General features: G+C 37.0%; 1 protein-coding gene across 2 annotated transcripts in view; it reads right to left on the bottom strand.

Moving 5' to 3' along the window:
* GPC5 (glypican 5) overlaps nt 1-21565 on the bottom strand; it is a 629773-nt gene that overhangs the window by 510301 nt on the left and 97907 nt on the right. For both annotated transcript variants that reach the window (XM_050334039.1, XM_050334038.1), the window contains exons 4-5: nt 8161-8294; nt 3978-4103 (exon numbers count right to left, since the gene is read on the bottom strand). In XM_050334039.1, coding sequence (XP_050189996.1) covers nt 3978-4103; nt 8161-8294 — 260 coding nt within the window. The remainder of the gene's footprint in view (nt 1-3977; nt 4104-8160; nt 8295-21565) is intronic.

Genomic DNA, 21565 nt, shown 5'->3' with positions numbered 1-21565 from the left:
TTTTAATCCATCTCTCTCCACATTGTAGCCAGTCTCTCTGGACCATGAAAGCTCTCTACCTCAGTGTATTTGCACTCATTATTTTAGTTTTAATGCTAAGGTGCCACCAAAATTCCAAAGTGATGCACGAAATTCTTCTCGTATGCTTTGTTAGTGCTTAACTTGTTAATTGCAATTCCTCTTTTTCCATTGAAACTAAGGAATCCCATAACACTTAAATTCCAGGTACTTCACCAGGACACTGTATTGGGTCTGGCTGAGATGGAGTTCATTTCCCCATAGCAACCCTCACAGTGCTGTGCTTTGCATTGGTAGCTGGAAAGGTGTTGATAACACACCAGTGTTTTGGCTACTGCTGAGCAGTGCTGGCAAAGCATCAGCACTGTCTCTCAACATTCCTCCCCACCCCCGAGTCGAGGGCAAGATCCTGGGCCAGCTGACCCAAACTAACCAAAGGGATACTCCAGACCATATGATGTCAGCTCGGATATAAAAGCTGAGGAAAGGAGCAGGAAGCTGGGGGACATTTGCTGTTTACAATGTCTGCCTGCTGGAAAACTACTATGTGTGCTGCAGCCCTGCTTCTCAGGAAGTTGCTGAACACCACTCACTAATGGGAAGTAGAGAATAAACCTTGTTATTTTCCTCTTCGCTTGTGTGCGTACAAACTTTCCTTTTTGCTTTAGTAAACTGCCTTATCTCAACATATGAGTCACTTTTCCAGCTTATTTTCTCTCCCCTATCCGGCTGGGAAAGGGAGTTATAGAGGAGCTTGGCATCCAGCCAAGGTCAACCCACCACAGACACTAAGCTTATGCCTTTAAAAGTGAAGTTTCATGCCCAACCACTGTAGTCACACAATTGGATAAAACAGTGGAAGGGCTCAAGACTCTGCTGAGATGTCTTCTCCCTCATGCTGCAGTGATGTGGACCTCATGCGTGTGGTCTTGCCCGCTACTAATCTTGTCAGGCAGGGATACAGGAATGTGGGGATTCCGGTCTCAGGTTTTGATAAAAGCATGAGCCTGTACTGTGTGACAGGCCAGATCCAGAACAATTTCTAGTGCATAATCAAGGGCCATATTTCCATGTCATTGTGATTTGGAAAAAACTAAAGGCTTAAGCGAGAAAGGAAACAGCTGAAGCGTATGAAATGTAAACCGTTAAGTAAGCTTTTATTTCAATAATACCCTTTTTTCCTGACCTTTTCCCATCCACACTTGATAATCTCTTAGATAGTATTAGAGAAGGCAAAGGTCATAAGATTTATCTGATATACAATATTATAGCTGTTAAAAACCTTGAACTGCTTCCTTTAGAAAAATGAACAGAAAAGGAAAATAAAGAACTGCAAAGATCTTTTAAAAATATATCTGTCTCCTGTCTCTGGGGCTTTTGCTACTTGAAGCTTGCAACACAGATACAGCAAGCAGTCTTAGCAATTTCTTCAGGTCCTGATACACCAGCATTATGTAGTTTATGATATTTTCTCATGTCAGGCCCAAACTTGCAGTCATCAACAGCTATGACACATTTTTTTAAAAAGAAGGCAAAAATGGATGGGAAAGGATGAAGAATCTCAAAACAGATAAGCTCTATTTATCTTTGATTTATTTGAACAATACAGGCTTTCCCCTTTCAGTGTCAGAAACACTGCACAGATGAGTTCACCAATATCTTTATTTATTATTATACTAGTGGAAAGGCAGGGTGAGGGGAGAAAAAAAGAAGAAAAGAGACTGAGTGTGCAGGTTGAGGTGTTCTTCAGTACTTAGAGAGAAAAGTGATGAAGCCTGCTCAGGTCATTATTGCCTCTAAAATGTCGTGGTATCCTGGGATGATGGCAATAGAAGTTGAGCAACACAGGATTTAGATAATCCTAGATTCAGAATCATAGGGCTAGAGGAGATTTTAAGAGGTTATCCAATTTGTGTCTCTAAGAAAAATCAGCTTTTGTTGCATCATTTTTCAGTGCCTTGCCTGTTCTTCAGGCAGATGCTGGACAACAAAATTATTTATTTTTTACCCTTACTGTCCTTGTCACTAGAAAACTCTCCCTAATGTTTAAAGAGAGTATATTTAAAATGTTCGCTATGTGTCCTAGCCATTATGAAAGCAGATAATAGACATTCCTCTTTCTGCTAGCAACAGCCTGTTTCCACCTAACATATTTTCCTTTCCAGGTTAAACAAATATAATTCTTTGACTCCTTTTTTTTTTTTTTTGTAAGATGAATTTCTTGATTGATTGTACTACATCTGGGAATACTCTAGGAGTATGCCACACATTCCTAAAGCCTGGTATCTTCATTTTCCTTCACAATATCCCCAACCACAACCACCTCTGATGTTGGTCATCGCTCATTAGACCTCTTAGCTCGTTGAGTGATACAATCAATCAATTACAAATGTCATTTCACAATCTGTGGGGCAGATCACGAGCCTTTTTGGCTCAAACACAACTTCCTTGTTTCCAAGTTTGTAGAATTTGTTGGACTGTGTTTCTCACCCTGAGTTTGACTTTCCATAGCCAAGTGTTTAGTGTACAAGCAGAGGTATTGAGATGTGTGAAATAATCTGCAGGTGTCAGATTATCCTGCTCTTCTGGTTTTAATCATCATTCTTTACTTCTAAGTATTATCTACATCTCAGATCTTTAGGAAGCTAACACTAACATTTACTGACCAAAAATATAAATATAGATACATTTTTATATATATATATATATGTATATATGAAGACAAAATATTTTTGTAAGGAAACTTATAAATTAAACTTATACCAAAGTGGCCTTACTTTTAAGATAGATTGCTTTTGTCCTCCATTATATTTTTAAATGGATCCAATAATTGCTGAAATCTTTGGACCAAGGTTGCCAATGAGACTATCAAGGGGGTCAAATGCTCACTGGACCTTGGTGCTGCTGAAGCACCGCACTGCCCAAGAAGATAAAGAAAAGCAGGCCTGTAGCTGTTTGCTGAAAGGATGTCCATTTCCTTAGATATCAATAAATAAATGACAGTTCCTACCTAACTTTTTTAGAGATACCTAAAGGTGCAGGCTGTCCACTGTTACTTCTACTTCGTACCTGCTATCTCATGCTACTGACTCACCTCACAGCCTTTAGCCACCTTCTTTGATATGATCTTTGATACTACCTACTAATACCACTAACGCCACATTACCATAATGATTTTTAATAAAAATAATTGCAATAAACCTTTCAATATTTTGGTCTCTGTCATCACAACAACTTCCCACTCAGAGAAATATTTGTTTTGGTGATCAAAGCAATAAAGCAAAAACATAGACATCAGCTCTCTGAAAGTTTTTCTGCCATCCAGAAATGCTAGTATTTTGTAAGCTGTGATTTCAGAGATATACATCCAGGAGCACAGCAGTTTATTATCTCTTTATCACTGCTGCTGAGTGATATCTTCCAAGCTGCCACATACATAAAAAAATACCTGTGTTTCACCTTTAAAATGTGTCTTCATCTTTTAGCTCTCTCTTGAGAAACAATATATATTAAGAGATTACTTCGTTCTTTTTCTCTTCCAGAAAAAGTCTTAAGCTTGAGTCTGTTATCACACGCTCTGCATTAAAAGGAGTATTCTAAAAAGACCAAGATGAAACAAAAATCCATGTCGTTTTTCTCTAACTGTATTTTGTAAATGCCAATCCAGATTCTTTCCCAGTGCATATTTAGGTGATGTAAATCTGAAGGGAAAATTTCTGAAGAACAGTAGAATTCTTTTTTTTTTGTTGTTTTTTTCCTTCAAACACAGATACAGGGACATTTTGTGTACTGTTTACTGTTTACAGGCGAAGCCTGAGAGAAGGAAACCCATGCTGATTTATTTTTCGAAATAATCTTGACACTGGCACAGGGAAACAACTTGACTCAAATGGAAGCTATTTCAGAGAAGCATGACTTACAAAACAAAACAAAAAAAATGACAGGAGTCAGAAAGGTACCTTTTTATGACATCTTCTCCATTCCAACACGGGAGTCCATCTGCAGCTGCCAACTCGTTACTGCACAGGTGATCAGCCAGGCCACCGTAAAAGGCTCTGTAGAGCCGCAGGTGGCTGATAAATTCCCTGCACAGGGGAACACGAGAAATAATAGGCAGTGTCAATCAACAACATTAAGCTGTTGTGCATTTATACAGGAAAATACGGAATGTGCTTATTCCATTACTCTCCACTGGTTCCAGCGATATTTTAAATCAATTTGTCAATTTCCTGTTAGAAAAGTTTAATTCTTTCAGATACACTTTCATAGTTTACAAAGTTGATATTCCTACTGGTCAAATAAAATAAAAAAAAATACCTGCTTTACTCATGCTCTGGAACAGGAACTATTTTCCTTCAACATGAAATTTTCTTGCATAGCTGTGATACTGTTTGCAATGTTATACTTGGGCAAATAAATGAAAAAATGTTCCAAAATAGGCAGCATAGCAAAGAAAAAAATAGGAGCATATGAATAAGTTACCTCTTTTCAAAAGGGCTATCAACTAGTCCACTATACCCCTTTACAGATACTGAGACAAATATTTGTTAAGAGTTATGCAGCAACTCACAATGTAGGTAAGATGGGTTTAAGATGTAGGTGCTAAATATTTAGTGGAGATTTAAATAATGCTCTGAAAGATTACATCAATTCCACCATGTGCTGTGCTGGTACTTTATCAATTATGAATTGTTATTTTAAATAATTGTCAAGATGCCCAGAGCTAATGATAAGGTTTTGTACTTAATTCAAAACAAATTAATTACTTTTTAGCTAGTATGTTCTTAACTGAATTGTGATATTTAATATAAATTGTTTGCTTATGTATTGAAAATTTCTTCCTGGGACACTCCTTCCTGCTGTGAAAAATTGAAATATTTATTCATTTTGGTGTAGAACATCACACTTTACTGAGTTATCTATGACCTGCAGGCATATAGAAAAGCACCACCAAATGCTGTACTCATTGCTCTGTAATCCAGCAACCTTCACTTTATGTTTACTTCTTGTACAGAACCCGGAGTTGTGAAAAAATGCCACAAATAATCTATGTATTCCTCTATATTGGGTCAATGTGGCCTAAAATGGTATAGGGAATTAAATTAAGTGTTGTTTACTTCAAATTAAAACAGATAAAACATCAGTGATTACATACAGTTCATAATTTAAAAAGCCACATGTTCTTCCATATAATACAGCAAATATTTTACACAAACCACAGTGATTTTGATTTGCTATACCTATTAAATGTGATGCCAGTGTTTTAATAATTGTAAAACTATAGATATGAAAAATCTTATGTATTGTTAATTTAGAGTAGGTATCATATAATTGCCTATGTGCAATAGTGCAATAGATTTTAAATATGTAAATATGATTCATCCACACTCTCCTAGCCATGAATAGTCACATCTTTTATTTCTCCACACCCAAAACTGAATCCAGTGTGCACAATGTGTTTGCAATTTCCCTATAATTCCCATTGAATGAGACTGATTTTGGTTTTGTCTATGATTTACATTTACATTCTGGATGAAAACTGGTGTTTAGAGCCCTCACAAAGTGAATAGTTGGAATTTCTTCTGAAGAAGAAATATAAATAAATAAATATAGGTGGCATAATACCTTGTCACAAACTGCATGTTAACAGAAAGGTCATTCAGTTTATTAGTAAATACAACCTGAGGCAAAGCTAAAGCTAATAGAGAAGTAATAACTGATTTCCGCCCCCACTGATGTCTGACCAAAGTATTTAGAAGGGTGGATGGTATGAATGTCAATTTTCACATCATCATCTTCGAGACCAGATAGCATGTAATTATAGGCAGCTGAGCACAAATGTGCAATTACAGTCAGTGGAAGCTGAAGACACCTTTTATCTGTTTATTTCTAAATGTTTTTTCCTTTTTTTTTTCTCACTCTCTGTGCTAAAAGCTGTCTGCAATATGAAGTTCTGAGGAAAAAACATTACATACTTTCAAGTTTGTATGTTGCTATGGAAGGGTCTGCTTAGCTTTATTTAAAACTTCTCTAGCAATTTTTTGGCATGAAAAGCACAGAGAAATTTCTTTTTCTTCTTGGACCACATAGTAGCAGAAAATACCAGCTTAAATCCAGTGGTAAAAATAATCCAGGAAAAGTTCAGGCAGAGGCAGTCCACCATGTACTTAAAAATGTAAACTTTCATCTGGACATGCATTTGAAAAACATTAGGAAATCAGGAGTCACATATTGAATGAAATTTTTTTCATTCATTTGTTTTCCCTCAGATAACTGTCACTGATAAAGTCTCCAGTTTGGAGAAACCAACCCTTTGCTGCTAAAGCCTGTGAAAGTTGTTGAGAGTAAGCTGCTGCCAGAAGTACATAGGCAGTAAATAAGGTGGAGTTAGAGAAGAGCACTTCCTTAAAAGCAGGCTGCACATATTTGCTGAAATCTCTCTTCCATGTGAGGTTCTTACAGTTGCCATGGGAATATAAAGTGAAATATAAAGTGACTGTGACTAATAAGGAAGGAGGTGATTCAGGAGGCAGTAACTGCAGATGATATCAACTATGAAGTTGTTAAACTGAAATCTGCGTCAGTGGATGTCAAACTTTCTTTCCCTTCCTCCTTTCTGGTGCAAAGCCTATGGCATGTCATAAAGGGTCTCCATAATCTCAAGGCAGGCAGATATCAAGGGAAAACAATATTCCTTTGTGTTGCCAACTATCCCGCCTGCGCCTTAGGGTCTCTCGGGCAATCTCCCTTAAAGCCAGTCCAGTGTTCTGTCTTGGTTTAAGTCATATTTTAGAACATGGTTTCATGTTTGCAGAGTGCTAGAGATCAGAAAACATCAAGAACTTGTTTAGCTATGTATAACTGAGAAACACAAGACCGTATAATGGGTATTTCCTAATGAACTTCTGTGTTGGCTAAAGCAAACTTCTCTTTCTGCTCCCATAATGTTTTCCAAAACTTGTGCTATGTATATTCTGGTTTGGAGTTTTTTCTCCACTATTTGCTACATGAAGGTTGTTACACTAAGAAGAATGGTCTGCCTTTGAAACTCAGAGGCACCTTTTCTTCTCCAGACATCAGGAGTGAGCAATTATTCCCTGCAATTCTCTCACTTCCATTTCTTTCTGCACTGCAAAAGAAAATGAGAGGAGAAAGGGGACAAAGAAAACTTCTCTGTATTTTAGCAAACACTGTGACAGAATTGAAATTTCTGATTTTAACTTTGCACTTTATTTGCATAAAATAAGGCCTTTAGTCTCACTGAAACACTATTCTTATGTCTTACCGTGCTATTACTTACTTACAGTCATTAAAAACTTGATTAACTTGTCTAAATATAGACTGGCCTTTGAAATGTTTTCAGCTATGCAGGATACCTGCAGAAAGCTGAAAGATATGAAACAACTTACAGGATACCTGCATCCTTCCTGGCAGAAGCAGATCAGTTGGGATACCCCAGCGTGTCCTTGAGTGGCATTGGATGCTTGTAGATGCATGGGCAGCTGAAATGAGTTCTCATTTCCACAGACTACAACAGCAGCTTAAACACCTAACTCATAAGCAGTTAGGCAAATTTCACCCTGCAGTGCTGCATTAAATGAAATCTCCAAGCCTTTGCAGTCACCTCAATTCGCTATATACTGGCAAAAGAGCCAGAGAAAAAAATTAGCAGGTCTTGCTTGAACAGGACTTTCAAGATTAAGTCCCAGATGCTTAGTTGTCTCATTTTCTACACTAGAAAAGTATGTAAGAAAAGTCATTTTTTCTGCATTATCGACTTCTGTAAAAAGCTACAGTCAGTTTTTGTCAGATTTAGTATTGCCTGCTGATGCGCAAAGTTGAAAGTAATTTGAATAATTACACATAAAGATAGAATTAACATTCATATCCTACCAATGTTATCCACTCAAATAGTTTAAAACACACCATATGACTCTGGTCATATGTCCATTATTTCAGAAAACAGAATCTAGTCATGAAAGTACTCAATCCAAAATGTAACAGAATAGACAGTGTTGCTGAAATGTTTCATTCTTTGGAGTCTTTATTCTCTAGTAACGCATGCCATTGCATTGAATATAATCTATTCTGTTGTAAAATTAAGGGCTTACTTTCTTTCTGGCTGTAAAACTAATGTCTTACTTTCTTCTATTGGTGAGTGTTTCTTCACTGTCTCTTGAGAACATCTTCAATCCTTGATTATCTTTGTTCTGATCAAAGGAGCAACCTGGAGACTGCGTAGGCTTCCTTACAGGAGGACCACATATCTTTTTCACCTACATGGAAAGAAAGCCACAAGAAGAAGGAATGAACACAAGTAAACAATAATTATTATGTATATCTCAATTCCGTTTAAAACCATTTTAATAAGAAAGAAAGATCTGTAGACATTAAGCTAAGAAAACCATAATTAATTATCATATTTCTCAACCCTATATCTGTAATGAATGAACAAACACATAATTAGTCTTTTTATAGTTGGAAAAAAATAATGAAAGCACTCCTTTTTAAGGAATACTAGGTGTATAAGAAAGTCACTACATGTATTTTATTGATTGTGCCTTTTTAATTTCCATAAGGGAAGTGTATTGCTATGCAGACAGTAAAAGTAACCTCAGAGAATATGATGTGTTGTGAACAGCAGCGTATTTCCATTTTTTCTGTGATATATCCCAATGACATTTTTAATATGCATTGAACTTCTTGATTTCTTTCGAGGTTGATAAATTATTATGGCATGTTCAGCACAGTTACACAGAGCACATACTGAACAACGAGCATAGTGGAAACTTGCATTACAACGTTGCAACATGTTAATTTAATGATCCAAGATGTAAGTTTAATGATTCGGACCATAGATGTTGAAAATATCAAGGCATTTTATGTCTGGCTTTCTGATCTGGATGTCAACAGATACAAATTCAAATGAACTCCCGTCTTCTTCTTTGTAAAGCGTGATATTGAGCATTTTGTACAATCGAGGATATCAAATCGTGTTCATAGCTCATTAGTCTACCTAAGCACTGAATAAAAATAATTAGGGCCATATATATTTATTAAGTAAGAGGTAGTTCATGCTGGGAATCATATCAGACAAGATATTAAGCAGACCGAAACAGCATGTATTTTGTGCAAGTTAGCACACAGGCACTGGTGAAAAACTAACACTGTGTGTGATTTATGAAAACTTGGTTTCAACAGGTAGTCAACTTTTTTAAAGGAAAAAGGGAGAGAGGAGATTGCTGTTGGCTCTAAGACAGGGTTCAATTTTTGAAGCTACCATGAGAAGGAGGAAAGAGTGTGTATATTACACAGTAAGAATTATTGTTTCCTTTTGCATTTTATATCCCCACATGTAGGAACAGAGAAAGCAAATAAATCTCATTTTCAAGTTATCATCACACATAAAGAGAGAAGTGCAAGTCCTAGGGACCATCTTTCCAACTAAGAATTGCTGTAGTATTAATTAAGAAAGGCATTTAACATTTAAAATAGAATAAACCCATCTAATTTTGATGAGTTTGTTGTTACGCATGGTGTAAGAGGTGATAATGTAAGACACATTGAATGTATTTGCCTAAGCCAGTGAAAAGAAGAACAATCAGCATCATTGCTACACATGAATATTGAAAGCAAGACTAAAGCCAAAAGTGAACAGTACTTTTTGGGCTGTGGCTCACGTCTTAACTCAGGCAGCCAAGTTATAGTTTGAATCCCCTTCAAATGAGGTGCATGAATTTACCTGCAAGACAATTGTCTCTGGACATATGACTAATGTCCTTTAAGGGAGTACACTTTAAACAACACTTCAAGTATTATTTTCACCATTTCTTATCAGAAGCAGTGTCTCTTTGGGTAGCATCTTACTACATTTGTTCTTGTGCTCAAATTCAATTTCCAACCGCCCTCACACTATTTTCCCCATTAGCTCTTTTTCAGAGCACATTATAGCACACTCCACCAGCTTAACTGGACTCTCATTTTCCCCCCCTTTAAGTCTCCACACTTTTTCTAGGCTTCATCCATCCTTATGCGAGTTTTCTCCTTCAGTGCTGCACTCTGCCAGCCTCTGCAGCAGCTGATCCCATCAGCCAATCTACACCAATATAATGCAGAAACACCAGAGGCACAAAATATTTTTGTCCTTTTACTTGTCTCACTTTTCCCATATTCTCTTATTCTCACAGATGTGACACAGAAAGCTTTATGTTTATGATCAGCTTTTATAACAAAGCTGATTGTTTGAGTTGGCTCAGTTCCAGCTTGCCATACACTTTAACTGCTCTCTGTCTTACCAAGAATAAAAATAAAGGCTAAAATAACAGAGAGTGAGAGTCAGATTGAGATGGGAAGGAGTCTCTGTCTCATGACAATGTAAGGAAATTTGCATTCACTGATACATGTAAATACAAATCTTAGTTTCAAATATAAAATCCTTCTTAAAAAATAATCTTGGGTAAACTTTATATATATATATAAAAAAAAACCAACATGAAAAGCCTGTAATTATCTGAAATGTCTTTTTAAGAACTTAAGGTTTCTTTCTCAGCGTTTGAAAATCCTGAAAATTCTACTAAAAAGCATGTGCAGAGCACCGTATACACCTCTGCCATTCTCACAAAGATATGCATGACAGTAATCATACTGCTGAGAACTCAGTTCTGTTAATGACAGCAATAGCACAAAGTTAGTTACAAGTCTTTAGCAGAGTCACTTACTTATTCAGGCATAGTTTCTTCAGAATGTGCTACTTCAGCCTGTACAATGGTGATGTCATCCTCTCTGTTACCTTCCTCATATCTCTGATGTTCAAACCTCAGGCACCACTGACTGACTGACTGTGTTGGTTCTTCTTTGTGTGTTTGGTACCTCATGCATTTGTGGCTCACCCAGCTGAACCCAACCTGGGTTTTTTAACTGTTCAGTAGTGTCTGTCACTTCTATGTCATGTTTAAACCATTAACTGTATGTGCATGACAAATTCACTTTTGTCTCCCACACTAGCCTAATCTTTATCATCACCTGGTTTCTTCAGTAAACTTGTGCACATGAAAAGGTCATACAGTCTTATCTTGCTTGTTCTACCTGTGAACCAAATAATTTATAGCCCAAATATTTCAGCATCCTGTTTCACAGTACAGGGATGATGATAGTCTAAAAAACAGGGGACTACAGTTCCTATGTGTGCTTTTTTTTTTTTAATGCATTTTATATCTCAGGGAATGAGTACATGTGGTAAGTGTAACACCATCTAATTGCATTTCCTGTGTTTTCTGAAGGATTACAACTCTATCCATTAGCTACATTGTTTCTTAATTTTTAGTCCTTGGGTGCAAGTAATGAATTCTTACAAGTAGGAATTCATTCAGTGCTGTTATTGCTCATCTTGAGAGACACTGACTGGAATTGTAACTTTAAGAGAAAGGGAATGAACTAATGAATTACCATTTTGCATCGATATCTGACCAGAATGCGTTCTTACTATCTTACAGTTTCACTAAAGTGGTATCCATTCTGAATGCTTCCACAAACTGAACGGGGTTTTTTTGGCTTCAGAAACCAAATCACTGAAGAGTGTGTAAAATGATCCTCAAAAGGGATCAAAAATACCCTGAGAAAAGTGAGACTGAAAAATCCCCAGAAATACTATTCTGGAGAGAATTACACATCTCACTGAATTTCAGGAAGAATTAAAGACTGCTACCAAATTTTAAAATAGACAAGTCTCAGCAACTTACTAGGATTTTTTTTTTCCTTTGGTGAAATGTTCTTAAATGCACCACAACATTTAAGGACATAAAAAGAAACATCATAAAATTATAAAACTCCTGATTTTCACAGTTCAGAAAAACCTATTGTCATTATACTCAGCATGCTGCTATTATGCACAATTTGTATGCCACAGTATGATGACTGGGTTAATTAAAAGCTCTTGTAATAACCACGCAGTTAAATTACAATTAGTGCCGCACATGAACTTTATGGCAGTTTGATTTTACTTGGTGAAATTCCTTAAAATCTCAACTTACGGTTACTTACAGTTTGGAAAACTGGGGCATCATAAACCTTTATATTTACACAGGACTGGACAGTGATGGAAGCATCATATCAGTAATGGTCAGACATGGTTCTCTAAGTTCACACACTCAATATGAGAAATCTGACACATTCTTTGTTTTGGTTTTGGTTTGTGGGGTTTTTCCCACCATAGAAATTATTCTTTCTGACCTCAGCATTTCTACTGAAATTATTTTACATCACATAACTGAAGCAAACTCAATGCACAGTTCCGTAATGCACTTCAAACTAGATTTGCCAAGTGATTAGTGATGCTGCTACTGTGACAGAATTTAGACTCAAGAATCCTGAGACCCTCTGCTCCAGTTTGGGTCACAGATTGTTGTGAAATACACAGGAAAAATTATCATCTTCTACTCTTGCAGTGTGTTCATAGTCTTTTTCACTAGTTCTTACTGCCGTGCACAGAGGAACAGGGAAGAAAAAACTTCTCCGTACACAAAATCTCTTGGGCTTAGACTCAGCTCTGGCTGGGAACCAGAACCGAGACTCTGAAAATTGCCATTTTCTTTATGTTTAACTCTCCTATGCTTGTTTTCATAAGTTTAGCAAGCACTGTAAGTTTTTGATACAATTTTGATACAATACATATGCCAGATTTCCTATAAATGTGTCAAGTATTCACTAGATTGATCCAGTCTCTCAGACCCGCAAGGCATCAGAGTAGCCATAGTCCATGCAAGCATTGAAAACTGATTTTATTTAATGCAGGTTTTAGTCTTGTGATTTGTCTGGTGGCTTTCAGTTCTAGCTGGCAGATCACAAATTTGCCATATTCCCTCAATCACTCCTGAGCAAACACACAGCTTGATATCTAATAACTCTAAATAAAAGCAAGAATGAGAAGGCAGGCTGGTTGAAAATACATTTGTTACAAATAAAATTGTGGTTAACTTATTTTTATTTTCTTTTCTAGAAGTACACAAGTATTTCTTTGAGAAATAGATTTTTGATGAGTCACAAGCATTTTCAGTATCAGATTACTAATCAAACTACCCAAGATATTCATCCAGAAAAGCAATGAATTAAGCATTTATGAAGTATCCTTGGCTTGTCTTATTCCAGTTCAACCACAAGAGGGAGTATCAGCATTTCAGTATTCCCAAGCACTTCAGCAGCCTTCTATCAGTTTCGGTTTTTTTCTTGCAACAGTTGCTCATCTAATATCAAAATTCCGTTTCCAAGAAAGATGCATTTTGATATGTGAGAGGGTGCACATGTGCATGGAAGATTAAAATATTCCCTATCGAGACAAAATTCAAGTTTTTGGAAACAAGGAGAGCAATCATGAGCTACAAACATCCATTTTTCCTTCAGAACAGGAAAAAAAGACATTAACGTGAGATTATTTCAGGAAAGAGTGGAGGAGTACCACCAGTGTTTGCAATGCAGGAAACCTATGCATAAACTGTGTATTATTTCCTCTGCTTTCCTTGCAAATTTTGTGTTCTTTATCTGTGACTAGTTGATTTTAGCAATATATCTTAGGCATACTGAACTAAGCAAGCTCTGGAGTTACAGCAGCAAATGATGTTTCATACCTAGGCTTAAGCATTTTACAGAACTTGCAGGAGAAGTCCAAGACAAGTGAAGAGGCAAACATTCTGAATAAATGCCTAGAGAATTAGAGAGCAAAGATGACACTTAAGAGTAATACCTGCTCAAATTACTAAACAATTTATAATAACCTGCAAGATAAATCTTAAACAGGCTTGCCAGCTAATGATAATTTCAAAGCAATTTTATTCAAAATTGAAATTAAAGTCTCAGATGATCCATAAAAAGGTGCATTTATAATTTTTCAAGGGAGAAAGAGTTGGGAATGGTTTCAAACTCAAGAAAGGACAAATCAATTCAAAGTAAACCCATGAAATGTAAGAGTTTGCCCCACACCCGAAAAGATAATATTGTGGAAACATATAGGCAAACTGCAGATATACAAAATGCACACCCACCAGCAAAGCAGTGGTAGTCTCATCAGGAAAAACTGAAAGGATTACATGTTGCAAAGAAAAGGCAAATAATTTTCTGTGGCATATAAACTGAAGTACAACTTGGAGATACTGAAGTAATTATTCTGCTCGGTTTGGCAGTAGTGCAGCATCAGTGCCACTGCTGTACAATTTCTCAGGGAAATGCCCCATCACTGGAAGTGTTCAAGGCCAGGCTGGACAGGGCCTTGAGCAGCTGGTCTGGTGGAAAAGGCACTGCTTGCCCATGGCAGGGGGACGGAACTAGCTGATCTTGCAACGCAAACCATTCGATGATTTTATGCTTCTACTAAATCGACATCAAGACGGAGCACCAAGGAAGAGACAAAAATGGGAAGTTTGCAAACCAACTTTATCAGAATTTTTATATGGTTTTATAAAAGACTGCTGTCCCAGCTGTTGGATTCTAGGAGCCACAGTCCCCAACTTTCATGTGACTGAGACTCATATCCTCCTCCTACTGCTACATCTATCAAAACTAGTGCTCCAGTCCTTTTTCTTGAGACTGTTCTCATATCTTATCAGTGTTTAATTATCTCTGCTTTCCTTCATAATTTTGCATGTTCTGATTGTAAAATAAAATTTAATAGACCATTAAATATGAGCTACTTAATATACTGTTAATTTGTGTCTTCTGGTCTTTAATTACTAAAACCATAAATGGTTTTCATTCCATGCATGCTCCATTCATGAAGGACTAACACTTCGCAAGTCTGTCAGTAAAAATAGTTGCTCCTCTTGAATGGGGCTGGGAGGAAAGGAAAGTATTATTTTTTTTCTTTAAATGGTTTAATGTCAGGGGAAATCCTAATGTTCTTAGCCAAGTTACCCTGCAGCCAGAACACAGCACTGCCAGTTCAAACTCTTCAAAGGCAGTTCAACAAAAACTGCTTCTTATGAGAAGCTGCCAGTTCTCCCGATCCAAGTCTGCTTCAGTGGATGCCAAGGTGTTTCATTCATGTTCAGTGAAAACAGTGTGGTTATCCTCTGAAAAGAAATCATATAAAATCAGTAGTAGCCCTTTCCAAAGATCAGCAGCTTGTGTGTAGTTTTGAGTGATTTATTTATGTTCTCTTGTGGTTCAAGTGTACTTTATTGCTCATTGCTTCTGTGTGCCTGCAAGTACAGCTCTGACACACTGTGCTTTCTTGTTGGGTAGAATTCTTCATTAAATCTAGGTCTAAGTCTATCCAGGATCACCTGTATAAACCAAAAGAAATTCAGCAGGAATGTGATTGTCAATGAAAGCAGAAATGGGGCTCTATAACCTTTACCAGGTATGTTACTCACTTAAAAACATATTACAACTTACAATACATAAAGAATTAGTGAAAGCAAAACAAGTTGGCTGCATCAGCATATCTGCATAATGTGTTTATACTTTGTGGTAGGTTGCAAATTATGCTCCAGAATTGTGAAGAGCAGAGTAGTTTTGTAAGTAAGATTCTGCAACAAAAGTATGCAAGTTAATAAGATCATGTCCACCTAGAGTAACAGTCATAATGCATTATTTCATTTAGCATAAGACACTGTCAATACCTCTTTAGATAATTGAAGGGTCACCTTCTTGTGATAATAAGAGTCAAAAAACATCAGAATAAAAAATAGGAGGGAAAAGCCTACTATCTAGTTAGTCAGCATTTCAGAGAATCTAGGTGTTTCTCCTCCATGCTGAACTGCACCTTACAAGATTAGTGGTTTTGTTTCCTATATCCATATATCAAGTGTTTCAGTGTCTCCTTACTCTCTTCTCTGAACCTGAAAAAACCAGTTTTCTTTGAAGATCTTTTATCACATACAAGATAGTCACTTATTCATACATGTTTGTATCATTTCTGGGACCAAAACAGTCCAAAAAGCTCATCTGCTTCAAAATATCTGTATTTGTCCTCAAGAAAAACCTTCCTTTCCAATACAAAGGGTTGGTACTGGTTAAAAGACCAACTGAGATAGCAGAAGTCTGCTCAGCTCAGTAGCTCACTTTGTGAAGAGCTATTCTGTTTCACAATGAAAAGTGCGAGACGTGAACTTGGCACTGGATTTGAACCTCTTCTCACCAAAGGTAAAAAATATGTTCTCTCTCATTTCCATAAATGAAAGAAGAATCAGGAAAAAAAAGAAGAGAAATTGGAAATTTGAAACAGGTACCAAAGGCCCTGTCATCAAATACTCAAATGTTGAGAAGCTGATGAACGTAGCAACTGACTTTAATTAGGCACTTATGGTTTCATGGCTTCATGTTCTGCTATAATATTTAAGAAGTTCTTGGCAGATACCAGTGCTTCCAGTGTTTGCCACACATCTGCCAATGTACCATAAACCTTAAAATAAAGGACACCAAGAAGATATTAGTACGTGTATGTCCAGCAATGTGTATTAATTTTATTTTTTCTTTCCAATATGCACTTGAGAAGTAATGCCCTGATAAATGAAAGGAGCAGATCACACACTGACATACATTTTTCCACAACATGTGCACAACTGCATGTATTACTGCCTCTGTTAATATTCTGTGCATGATTCAAAGCCCTGTTTCTACACATTGGAAGCAAGTAGGCCAGTTGTACTGTAAAAGGACACCAATTTTGAGCATAATGCTGTAGCACAAAGCATACAACTGCCATTCCAAGAAATGCTCTGAGATGTGAGTACCATTATTTTTATGTTAAATGTTTTAGCAGATATCTTGTTATTAGATACAACACCAATTTCACCTACAAAAAAAACCAGCATGGACACTTACAGCAATATATAGTGTGTGATAGGAATGCCAGAAATAAGGGAAATACTTCAAATCTCAGTAAGTGCAAGCTACTGAAAAGTATAGCAAGGATGAATCAAACCAGAAAATATGGGAAGAGCTGTCAAGAAATGTTTAGGTAGGAATAAAGCCTACTATTTAATGAAATATTTAATAATTAATGAAAACAACTTTTCATTAGTTAAAAATAAGCTATGAACACTTGATTTGGTGATTTGTTTTCGGAGTTCTCCATTCTGTTTTCTGATGAACAAAACTCAGTTTAGTTTCAGAAGAAAACTTTCTGATAGCAGCAAGGAGCTTTTCCATGAGGAAACAATGAATAAGTAAAACATAATACTAAAAGAATCTGCATTAGATGGAGGTCATGACTGCAGTAGACCAACTTCATGCTACATTAAAAAAATGACTGATGTATAAAAATATGTCGTACTTTATTACACAAGCAGTCCAGTTTTTCACAGCTACAGCTGGATGCATTTCTGTGAATGAAGAGAAAGGGAAGGCGATGGTCTTCAACTATATATTAGGTTAGATATCAAACTTTCTTCTAGAACACCATCATATTAGACTTTAAATCCAATTACTGTTCAGCAGTTTTCACTAATCACTTTATATTGATCTTGTGAAGTAATTTAAATTCAGCAAAGTAATGATGGTACAGTCATATGCCAAAAGCTTCAGGAAGAACTCCACAATTTTATTTCAAAAATCTGATTTGTTGAAAATGACGGGGTTTGGTTTGTGGGGTTTATTTAAAAAATAAGTATGAAAGAACTATATGGCAACTGGCTCACTTGGGAGTTGTCTTTTACAAAGTGCTAATGGGAACACACACTATCTATCTGGCTGAGCCCACATTATAATTAAGTTTCCCACAATGTCAAATCTAGGCAGTATCTGTGCCATCGCTTAACTAAAGCTCATTTTCCCTCCACAGTTCATCATCAATACTTCCACTTATCTTGGGAACAAAAGTACCTACTGTTGATATATAGTTTGCCTACCAACTCATTTGAAAACCTCTGTCCTTTGAAAATCTCTGGGCTATCACTCTGTTAATCTCAATTTCTATGACCCTTTTGTGAGGAATTTTATCCAGACTTCGATACTGCATAAGGAGGAATTCTTCTGCTTTGACCAAAGATCTCTGAAATAAACAGACAGTGTATACTGACCTCAGAAGGTTCAGTTTTAACATGCTCACATGGCAATGTTCATCAACATGAGACAAAGCCAGTGCCTACATCCTGCATTTGGGAAAACATCATGAACATGATTTGTTCTTGCCTTGTCTCTGATGTCCACACGTGGGTCCTATCCAACCACAGCTGATTCAAAGGTGACAGGCTCTTCAATAAGAATATTCCCCTCATACACCCTCCTTCTAAATTATTTCACAGAATCACAGATTCATTTAGGTTGGATGAATTTCTTGAAGTCATGTAGGTTAACATACCTATTCAATCAGGGTCAGCTACAGTTGGTTCCAGTTTCATGTCTGATTGGGTTTTGCACATTTCCAAGGATGGAACTCCACAACCTCTCTGGACAACCTGCTTCATGGAATTTCATGGTTTTTGATTTCTGCCCATTGCCTTTTGTCCTGTCAATGAGCAAGGCTGAGAAGATCTTGGCTTTTCCACTGGCTTATATCACGTGTTTATACAGGCTCAACTGTCCCATCTCTTTCAGCCTCTCTGCATATGAAAGATGCTCCAGTCTCTTTGTGGCTGGACTCTTTTCAGTCACTCCATACCTTTCTTGTACTGGGGAGCCCAGAACTGGACACAGCATTTCAGATGTGGTCTCCCCAGTGTTGAGGAAAAGGGAAGGATCACCTCCATCAAACTGCTGGTAACACTCTTCCTAATGCTGCTTTCCAGTCAGTCAACCTCCAGCAGATATTGGTGCATGGAGTTATTCCTCCCCAGGCTCAAGACTTTTCATTTCCCTTTGTTGAACCTCATCAGATTCTCCTCAGGCCAATTCTGTAGCCTGGCAAGGTCCCTCTGAATGGCACAGCCATTTGGTGTATCAGCTACTCCCCTCAGTTTCATATTGTCTACAAACTTGCTGAGGGTGTACTCTGCCCCATCATCCAGGCCATTAATGAAGACATTAAACACTATCTGCTCCAGTATCAACCCCTGAGGGTCAGAGTAATAGTGACTTGCCTCCAGCTGTACTTTGTGGTGCTGATCACAATCCTCTGGGCCCAGCCACTCATCTGGTTTTCCTCACTGTGCATTTTGTCAGTTTATATTTAAGGACCTTTTTGGAGACAGTCTCAAAGGCTTTGGTAAAGTCAAGGTACACATCACACACTGCTCTACCCAGAGCCTATCAATTTGGCTGTCCTATGAAGGTTATCAAGTTGGTTAACAATAGTTTCCCTTTTGTAAATCCATGCTGATTACTCCCAGTCAATTTCTTCTCCATGTGTTTGGAATGGTTTCCAGGATTAGTTGCTCCATCACCTTTCCAGGGATGGAGGTAAGGCTGATGGGCCTGTAGTTTCCTGTATCCTTCTTCTTACTTTCTTTGAAGACAAAGGTGACATTTGATTTCTTCCACTCTGCAGAAGCCTCAGTCTTCAACCTCTCCCAGTTTCTATGACCATTCCAAGACAATTAAGTGGACACATAAAGACATCAGCCAGCTGCCTCAGTGCTTGAGGATGCTCCTTCTCAAGCCTCATGAACTAAGGTATGTCCAGTCTGCTGAAGTGTTCTAAGGTTAGTCCCCTAACCTTGTTCTTCTCCACTGAATGTGAGTCTTCACTGATCCACACCTTCCCCCTAGTCTCTGGCCCTTTAATTTCTGAAGGTCAGTCTTACTAGTAAAGACTAAGGCAAAGAAGATACTGAATACCTCAGCCTTTTCTGTGTCTGTGTTTCCAGTTCCCCTTCCCTATATCAGTAGCAGGTACACATTATCCATACTGGGGCCATCCTGAGGCAGAAAGCTCTGCAATCAGCACTGACAGTGCTGCTTTTTTCTGCCCGTACAAAGTGCACCTGGAGCCTTGTGTTACACAGGGCTCTGTTATTAAAGGAGAGCGATCCTCCAAGGCAGTCATAGCAATCATGACAAAGGAGCGGGAGCATGTGTAGAAGCACAGGAGAAGGAAATTAGCCATTTTAATATGGTAAGTTGTCTTTGCCCTCAAGCTGCCCTTCTTTAGCTGCAGCACTGGAGAGCTCCCTCAGAATGAAGCTGTCTGTATTTCTCCTCATTGTGCAAATGCCAGAAAAAGTTGTCTACCCAGCATTAGATAAACCACAGAGAAATGCAGTCATCTATTTGGAATAGCCAGATAGTTACTTTTCTAAACTTATGTATTTCCAATCAGATAAAGTATACCTAGAATGCTTGCAATATAGAAATTTACTTTGCAGTTTAAATATAAACAATATGTGCAACAGACCAAAGCAGTCATAAATTATACAATGCTGTTTAATCTGTTTAATTTGTAAAATAATAAGCAATTAGGTTATTCTATTACATTTGCCAGTTTTACTCTAGCATATACAGTAAATTAGACTGTGAAACTATGTTTTCACATAACTAATTCTTCTTATGTGTAGGACCTTTGTTTCTTTTTAACCAGGGTTTTGATTTTCAGTCTATGCCATTTCATAAAGTGGATAGAATAGAATAGAATAGAATAGAATAGAATAGAATAGAATAGAATAGAATAGAATAGAATAGAATAGAATAGAATAGAATAGAATAGAATAGAATAGTCTGACTGGATAATAGTCTAATCTAACTGAAATAGTTAATTCTATTCTATTCTATTCTATTCCTGCCAGCATTCTATGACAAAAGAAAGATGTTGCTTTCTTTACAGTATTAGACAGCTGATTAGAAAAAGGCAATACAAAACTCTCTTTTAATACAATATTATTATGTCTAGTTTTTAGAAGACACATAACTTAGATTTTCCTTCAGTATTAAATGGAGATGAAAGGACTTAAAAACTTTCAGAATTTTGATATTTTTGTTATCTGCAACTGTTTGGGAAACACAGTGAAGACATAAAGCTTTTGAAAATCCCATTCTGAACTTTTGTAGGCTTATATTACATAAAAAAGTACATACAAGAATTTTACCAAACCTGTATCACAAATTCCTCACTTTCAAAATGAGGAAACTCCACAATTTCTCTGTGTGTTTTTATTTGTTTGCTTGGTTGGTTTGGGTGTGGGTTTTTTGTTTGTTTTTGGTTTTGTTTTGTTGTTTTTGTTTGGTTTGGTTGTTTGGGGGTTTTTTTGTTGTTTTTTTTTGTTTGTTTGGTTGTTTTTTTGGTTTTTTATGTTGTGTTTCCGATTCCCAATTTCTATATGCATATATAGCTTATAGCTTTTAATATCATGGTCACATACTTCATTTTCCTTCAGATCCCAAAATCATCAGTGCTCAGAATAGCCAATGAACAACTACTTAATATTCCTTTTAATCTCTTTTATTCAACAATAAACTCAGACACCACTGATCTTTTGGGAATCACGAACAACAGTTTAATGTAAAGTTTGGAGAAAAGACTTAATTATAAAGCCTTGTGAATTTTCTCTTCTCTTTTCCTTTCCCTTTCCCTTTCCTTTCAGCTCTTGCCTGACCTCAGACTCATCTCACCTCCTCTCAGGTCCTTTGCTTGTTCCACTCCAAGGAACCCCTCAGCTACTGTGCTACCCAAAGGGTGGCAGCACAA

This window comes from Myiozetetes cayanensis, unplaced genomic scaffold, assembly GCF_022539395.1.
Source record: "Myiozetetes cayanensis isolate MyiCay16 unplaced genomic scaffold, myiCay2020 scf5-8, whole genome shotgun sequence".
Taxonomy (NCBI): Eukaryota; Metazoa; Chordata; class Aves; order Passeriformes; family Tyrannidae; genus Myiozetetes; species Myiozetetes cayanensis.
Note: the sequence above shows the minus strand (reverse complement) of the source record. Positions and strands in the feature narration are given on the sequence as shown.